The sequence below is a fragment of the Oncorhynchus tshawytscha genome, unplaced genomic scaffold (assembly GCF_018296145.1).
Source record: "Oncorhynchus tshawytscha isolate Ot180627B unplaced genomic scaffold, Otsh_v2.0 Un_contig_14143_pilon_pilon, whole genome shotgun sequence".
Lineage (NCBI taxonomy): Eukaryota > Metazoa > Chordata > Actinopteri > Salmoniformes > Salmonidae > Oncorhynchus > Oncorhynchus tshawytscha.
The window spans coordinates 33,380-41,775 of NW_024607937.1; the positions used below are offsets into that span (position 1 = coordinate 33,380).

The following is an 8,396-nucleotide window of genomic DNA, read 5'->3' on the forward strand; positions in this document are numbered from 1 at the left end:
GTGGGAGTCATATCATGTATTATATTATCACACTAAGACTGGTGGGAGTCATATCATGTATTATATTATCACACTAAGACTGGTGGGAGTCATATCATGTCATGTATTATACTTATCACACTAAGGCTGGTGGGAGTCATATCATGTATTATATTATCACACTAAGGCTGGTGGGAGTCATATCATGTATTATATTATCACACTAAGACTGGTGGGAGTCATATCATGTAGTATATTATCACACTAAGGCTGGTGGGAGTCATATCATGCAGTATATTATCACACTAAGACTGGTGGGAGTCATATCATGTAGTATATTATCACACTAAGGCTGGTGGGAGTCATATCATGTAGTATATTATCACTTCAGTTGAAACACATGTTTAACACTGATGAGCGCTGTGGGAAACATACAGGTTTAGATTGGCTGGTGTAAGTCACATGATGACCAGTGTGGTGTTGATTTGACAGTTTCCTCTTCACTGTGGTTAACTGTTTCAAACATGTATCACTATAATAAGTCACACAGATGCAGGACAGTCCAGAGAGAACACATAGATACAGACGTATATTAGAGTTGAGATAAGTAGAAGTTACTGTATTGGACCACCAGTGTGTTAACATGTCAGAGGGAGTCTATGAAATCTCAGATGGATTTGAAGATGAACCTGATGCAATTAAGAACACAGACATTGATGGCCAATCATATGCCAACGTAAGAGCCTTCAAACCCAGTCCAAGAGATGTAGTTGTTGCTTCAGGTAAGATTGCACATACACACACACACACATATAAGCAAAAACACACACACACAATTACAGGTGTGATTACCCTGTAGTACTATATCTTTATTTGTCCCATCCTGGATGATACAGTAAAACACATTACCAAAGATCTTTAATAATTTGTGATTCAGTACATGTTCAGTGGTGGAAGAGACCCTCTGGAGTTGCTGCAGTGTGTCTGGGGCTGCTGTGTGTTCTCCTACTGGCTGGGATCATAGGCCTGTCTGTCTACTGTAAGTTTACTATGTTTTTACTGAGACTTAAGTAGCCTACTTAATCATACTTACTCATTAATGGTGTTTTAGTTACATGTTTGATGAACTTTTCCTTCATACAGATGGAGTCATTGGACATCATGACTCAAAATTGAGAGAACAGCTACAGACCAGTTACAACACCATGACTAAAGAGAGAGACCAGCTACAGACTGAGAGAGATGTTCTTAGTGGATGGCTTACCAGTCTCAGTGAGTAAACCTACAGTAACACATTTTCAGTAATCCCACACACTTTATCGTGTGTATCTATTCTTTCATAAAATATCTAGTGTGATCATTTGAAGGAAATTCATGCTTTCATCTTGTAGAACAAACCTGTCCTGAACGCTGGCAGAAGTTTGAATCCAGTTGTTACTTCCTGTCTACTGAGACTAAAACCTGGAAGGAGAGCAGAGAGGACTGTCTGCAGAGAGGAGCAGATCTGGTGATCATAAACAACAATAAGGAACAGGTGAGAGAGAGAGCGTGAGAGAGACAGACAGACAGAGAATATATGGGTGTGTGTAACATTAGACCGTCCCCTCGCCCATACCCGGGTGCAAACCAGGGACGCTCTACACACATCAACAACAGTCACCCACGAAGCATCATTACCCATCGCTCCACAAAAGCCGCGGCCCTTGCAGAGCAAGGGGAACCACTACTTCTAGGTCTCAGAGCAAGTGACGTCACCGATTGAAACGCTATTTAGTGCGAACACCGCTAACTAGCTAGCCATTTCACATCTGTTACATGTGCAACAGGTATACCTATACATATCTATCTTTTTATCTCTTTTCAACAGGAGTTTCTCTTCATCCTCAACCATACCACAGCTGTACATGTCTGGATTGGTCTGACTGACTCTGTTACTGAGGGGACCTGGAGATGGGTGGACGGCACCCCACTGACCACCCCAAGGTAATATACTACTGCTCTAATAACACTGACCACCCCATGGTAATACACTACCGCTCTAATAACACTGACCACCCCAAGGTAATACACTACCGCTCTAATAACACTGATCAACCCAAGGTAATACAGTACTGCTCTAATAACACTGACCAACCCAAGGTAATATACTACTGCTCTAATAACACTGACCACCCCAAGGTAATATACTACTGCTCTAATAACACTGACCAACCCAAGGTAATATACTACTGCTCTAATAACACTGACCACCCCAAGGTAATATACTACTGCTCTAATAACACTGACCACCCCAAGGTAATATACTACTGCTCTAATAACACTGACCACCCCAAGGTAATATACTACTGCTCTAATAACACTGACCACCCCAAGGTAATATACTACTGCTCTAATAACACTGACCACCCCAAGGTAATATACTACTGCTCTAATAACACTGACCACCCCAAGGTAATATACTACTGCTCTAATAACACTGACCAACCCAAGGTACACTACTGCTCTAATAAACTACTGACCACCCCAAGGTAATATACTACTGCTCTAATAACACTGACCACCCCTACTGCTCTAATAAGGTAATATACTACTGCTCTAATAACACTGACCAACCCAAGGTAATACACTACTGCTCTAATAACACTGACCACCCCAAGGTAATATACTACTGCTCTAATAACACTGACCACCCCAAGGTAATACACTACTGCTCTAATAACACTGACCACCCCAATAATACACTACTGCTCTAATAACACTGACCACCCCAAGGTAATACACTACTGCTCTAATAACACTGACCACCCCAAGGTAATACACTACTGCTCTAATAACACTGACCACCCCAAGGTAATACACTACTGCTCTAATAACACTGCTCAAGGTAATAACTACTGCTCTAATAACTGACCACCCCAAGGTAATACACTACTGCTCTAATAACACTGACCACCCCAAGGTAATATACTACTGCTCTAATAACACTGACCAACCCAAGGTAATATACTAATAACACTGACCACCCCAAGGTAATATACTACTGCTCTAATAACACTGACCACCCCAAGGTAATATACTACTGCTCTAATAACACTGACCACCCCAAGGTAATATACTACTGCTCTAATAACACTGACCACCCCAAGGTAATATACTACTGCTCTAATAACACTGACCACCCCAAGGTAATATACTACTGCTCTAATAACACTGACCACCCCAAGGTAATACACTACTGCTCTAATAACACTGACCACCCCAAGGTAATACACTACTGCTCTAATAACACTGACCAAGGTAATACCCAAGGTAATAACACTACTGCTCTAATAACACTGACCACCCCAAGGTAATAACTACTGCTCTAATAACACTGACCACCCCAAGGTAATACTACTGCTCTAATAACACTGACCACTGACACTACTGCTCTAATAACACTGACCACCCCAAGGTAATACACTACTGCTCTAATAACACTGACCACCCCAAGGTAATACACTACTGCTCTAATAACACTGACCACCCCAAGGTAATACACTACTGCTCTAATAACACTGACCAACCCAAGGTAATATACTACTGCTCTAATAACACTGACCACCCCAAGGTAATATACTACTGCTCTAATAACACTGACCACCCCAAGGTAATATACTACTGCTCTAATAACACTGACCACCCCAAGGTAATATACTACTGCTCTAATAACACTGACCACCCCAAGGTAATATACTACTGCTCTAATAACACTGACCACCCCAAGGTAATACTACTGCTCTAATCTAATAACACTGACCACCCAAGGTAATACACTACTGCTCTAATAACACTGACCACCCCAAGGTAATATACTACTGCTCTAATACACTACTGCTCTAATAACACTGACCACCCCAAGGTAATACACTACTGCTCTAATAACACTGACCAACCCAAGGTAATACACTACTGCTCTAATAACACTGACCACCCCAAGGTAATACACTACTGCTCTAATAACACTGACCACCCCAAGGTAATACACTACTGCTCTAATAACACTGACCACCCCAAGGTAATACACTACTGCTCTAATAACTGACCACCCCTAATAACTACTGCTCTGACCACCCCAAGGTAATACACTACTGCTCTAATAACACTGACCACCCCAAGGTAATACTGCTCTAATACACTACTGCTCTAATAACACTGACCACCCCAAGGTAATACACTACTGCTCTAATAACACTGACCACCCCAAGGTAATATACTACTGCTCTAATAACACTGACCAACCCCAAGGTAATATACTACTGCTCTAATAACACTGACCACCCCACTACTGCTCTAATAACACTGACCACCCCAAGGTAATATACTACTGCTCTAATAACACTGACCACCCCAAGGTAATACACTACTGCTCTAATAACACTGACCACCCCAAGGTAATATACTACTACTGCTCTAATACACACTGCTCTAATAACACTGACCACCCCAAGGTAATATACTACTGCTCTAATAACACTGACCACCCCAAGGTAATATACTACTGCTCTAATAACACTGACCACCCCATGGTAATATACTACTGCTCTAATAACACTGACCACCCCAAGGTAATATACTACTGCTCTAATAACACTGACCACCCCAAGGTAATATACTACTGCTCTAATAACACTGACCACCCCAAGGTAATACACTACCGCTCTAATAACACTGACCACCCCAAGGTAATACACTACTGCTCTAATAACACTGACCAACCCAAGGTAATATACTACTGCTCTAATACTGACCACCCCAAGGTAATACACTACTGCTCTAATAACACTGACCACCCAAGGTAATACTACTACTGCTCTAATAACACTGACCACCCCAAGGTAATACACTACTGCTCTAATAACACTGACCACCCCAAGGTAATACACTACTGCTCTAATAACACTGACCACCCCAAGGTAATACACTACTGCTCTAATAACACTGACCACCCCAAGGTAATACACTACTGCTCTAATAACACTGACCACCCCAAGGTAATACACTACTGCTCTAATAACACTGACCACCCCAAGGTAATACACTACTGCTCTAATAACACTGACCACCCCAAGGTAATATACTACTGCTCTAATAACACTGACCACCCCAAGGTAATATACTACTGCTCTAATAACACTGACCAACCCTGTAATACTCTAATAACACTGACCACCCCAAGGTAATATACTACTGCTCTAATAACACTGACCACCCCAAGGTAATATACTACTGCTCTAATAACACTGACCACCCCAAGGTAATATACTACTGCTCTAATAACACTGACCACCCCAAGGTAATATACTACTGCTCTAATAACACTGACCACCCCAAGGTAATATACTACTGCTCTAATAACACTGACCACCCCAAGGTAATACACTACTGCTCTAATAACACTGACCACCCCAAGGTAATACACTACTGCTCTAATAACACTGACCAACCCAAGGTAATACACTACTGCTCTAATAACACTGACCAACCCAAGGTAATACACTACTGCTCTAATAACACTGACCACCCCAAGGTAATACACTACTGCTCTAATAACACTGACCACCCCAAGGTAATATACTACTGCTCTAATAACACTGACCACCCCAAGGTAATACACTACTGCTCTAATAACACTGACCACCCCAAGGTAATACACTACTGCTCTAATAACACTGACCAACCCAAGGTAATACACTACTGCTCTAATAACACTGACCACCCCAAGGTAATATACTACTGCTCTAATAACACTGACCAACCCAAGGTAATATACTACTGCTCTAATAACACTGACCACCCCAAGGTAATATACTACTGCTCTAATAACACTGACCACCCCAAGGTAATATACTACTGCTCTAATAACACTGACCAACCCAAGGTAATACACTACTGCTCTAATAACACTGACCAACCCAAGGTAATACACTACTGCTCTAATAACACTGACCACCCCAAGGTAATATACTACTGCTCTAATAACACTGACCAACCCAAGGTAATACACTACTGCTCTAATAACACTGACCAACCCAAGGTAATACACTACTGCTCTAATAACACTGACCACCCCTAATAACACACTGACCACCCCAAGGTAATACACTACTGCTCTAATAACACTGACCACAAGGTAATACACTACTGCTCTAATAACACTGACCACCCCAAGGTAATACACTACTGCTCTAATAACACTGACCACCCCAAGGTAATACACTACTGCTCTAATAACACTGACCACCCCAAGGTAATACACTACTGCTCTAATAACACTGACCACCCCAAGGTAATACACTACTGCTCTAATAACACTGACCAACCCCAAGGTAATATACTACTGCTCTAATAACACTGACCACCCCAAGGTAATATACTACTGCTCTAATAACACTGACCACCCCAAGGTAATATACTACTGCTCTAATAACACTGACCACCCCAAGGTAATATACTACTGCTCTAATAACACTGACCACCCCAAGGTAATATACTACTGCTCTAATAACACTGACCACCCCAAGGTAATATACTACTGCTCTAATAACACTGACCACCCCAAGGTAATATACTACTGCTCTAATAACACTGACCACCCCAAGGTAATATACTACTGCTCTAATAACACTGACCACCCCAAGGTAATATACTACTGCTCTAATAACACTGACCACCCCAAGGTAATATACTACTGCTCTAATAACACTGACCACCCCAAGGTAATATACTACTGCTATAATAACACTGACCACCCCAAGGTAATATACTACTGCTCTAATAACACTGACCAACCCAAGGTAATATACTACTGTTATAATAACTCTGACCACAGTGTAAGGAGAAGGACTGATTCTCTGTGTTGTTCATACTCTAGGTTCTCCACACTCAACTGGTGGACCAACACTGACCACAGACTAAGAGATGATAACTACTCTGACAATAAGGGGCCAATTATCAGTTCATTCAACCTTTATCTATACAGGTTATTGTCATTGATAATGGCATGTCTGTACATTAAGCTGAAACATGTTGGTACCTTATTTAGGATGGTGATGTTCAAACTGTGATGTCTGACTGTTTTTAACCCTGTAGGTACTGGTATTAACCATGATATCTGACTGTTGTTAACCCTGTAGGTACTGGTATTAACCATGATATCTGACTGTTTTTAACCCTGTAGGTACTGGTATTAACCATGATATCTGACTGTTTTTAACCCTGTAGGTACTGGTATTAACCATGATATCTGACTGGTTTTAACCCTGTAGGTACTGGTATTAACCATGATATCTGACTGTTTTTAACCCTGTAGGTACTGGTATTAACCATGATATCTGACTGTTTTTAACCCTGTAGGTACTGGTATTAACCATGATATCTGACTGTTTTTAACTTTGTAGGTACTGGTATTAACCATGATATCTGACTGTTTTTAACCCTGTAGGTACTGGTATTAACCATGATATCTGACTTTTTAACTGGTATTAACTATGATATCTGACTGGTTTTAACCCTGTAGGTACTGGTATTAACCATGATATCTGACTGTTTTTAACTTTGTAGGTACTGGTATTAACCATGATATCTGACTGTTTTTAACTTTGTAGGTACTGGTATTAACCATGATATCTGACTGTTTTTAACCCTGTAGGTACTGGTATTAACCATGATATCTGACTGTTTTTAACCCTGTAGGTACTGGTATTAACCATGATATCCGACTGTTTTTAACCCTGTAGGTACTGGTATTAACCATGATATCTGACTGTTTTTAACACCGTAGGTACTGGTATTAACCATGATATCTGACTGTTTTTAACCCTGTAGGTACTGGTCTTCACATCAGCCTGATAATGGTGATCGCAAACCAGAATATGGTGTGGAGGACTGTGTTCAGATACGTAAAGATCAGAGTCCTCTGGAGGCGTGGAATGACGTGTCATGTCGCAGCAAACTCAACTGGGTTTGTGAGAAAGTGTTTTAACGTCACCATGACAACATACTGTAACACATACAGTAGCCCATAGTGCACACAACCTCCTCCTTCATTCTCTCTCTCTCTCTCTCTCTCTCTCTCTCTCTCACACACACACACACACACACACACACACACACACACACACACACACACACACACACACACACACACACACACACACACACACACTCACTCACACACACACACACACGTCACACACCGTCACATACCCTCATTCACACACACGCACGACCACATGCATGCATGTACAGAAATGCATACACACACACACACCTCTATTGTTGTATTTGTTTGTAGTATCATATTAATAAAAGTCCTTCTTATTTGCTGCTTGTAGCTTCGTTCAACATGAATTTATTACATTTGACTTTGTGCAGTC

General features: G+C 41.2%; 1 protein-coding gene across 2 annotated transcripts; it reads left to right on the forward strand.

The window, feature by feature from the left end:
* The first annotated feature begins 492 nt into the window (after positions 1 to 492).
* Positions 493 to 8,110, forward strand: LOC121843123 (C-type lectin domain family 4 member E-like). 2 transcript variants are annotated; one of them, XM_042312735.1, is made up of 6 exons: positions 494 to 761; positions 917 to 1,018; positions 1,123 to 1,251; positions 1,371 to 1,513; positions 1,847 to 1,962; positions 7,846 to 8,110. In XM_042312735.1, the coding sequence occupies exons 1-6, from the start codon at positions 623 to 625 to the stop codon at positions 8,000 to 8,002; spliced, it is 786 nt and encodes a 261-aa protein (XP_042168669.1). In that variant the 5' UTR covers positions 494 to 622; the 3' UTR covers positions 8,003 to 8,110. The 2 variants fall into 2 exon arrangements, with proteins under 2 accessions (XP_042168670.1, XP_042168669.1); XM_042312736.1 differs by lacking the exon at positions 917 to 1,018 and having other exon boundaries at positions 493 to 761.
* The last annotated feature ends 286 nt before the right edge of the window (positions 8,111 to 8,396 follow it).

Bases quoted from the DNA above. Each gene is read 5' to 3' on its own strand.
- LOC121843123 (XM_042312735.1), top strand. From the start codon at position 623: ATGTCAGAGGGAGTCTATGAAATCTCAGATGGATTTGAAGATGAACCT. The intron at 1,514-1,846 runs GTGAGAGAGAGA...TCTTTTCAACAG, and splicing joins TAAACAACAATAAGGAACAG to GAGTTTCTCTTCATCCTCAA. The intron at 1,963-7,845 runs GTAATATACTAC...TTAACCCTGTAG, and splicing joins ACCCCACTGACCACCCCAAG to GTACTGGTCTTCACATCAGC.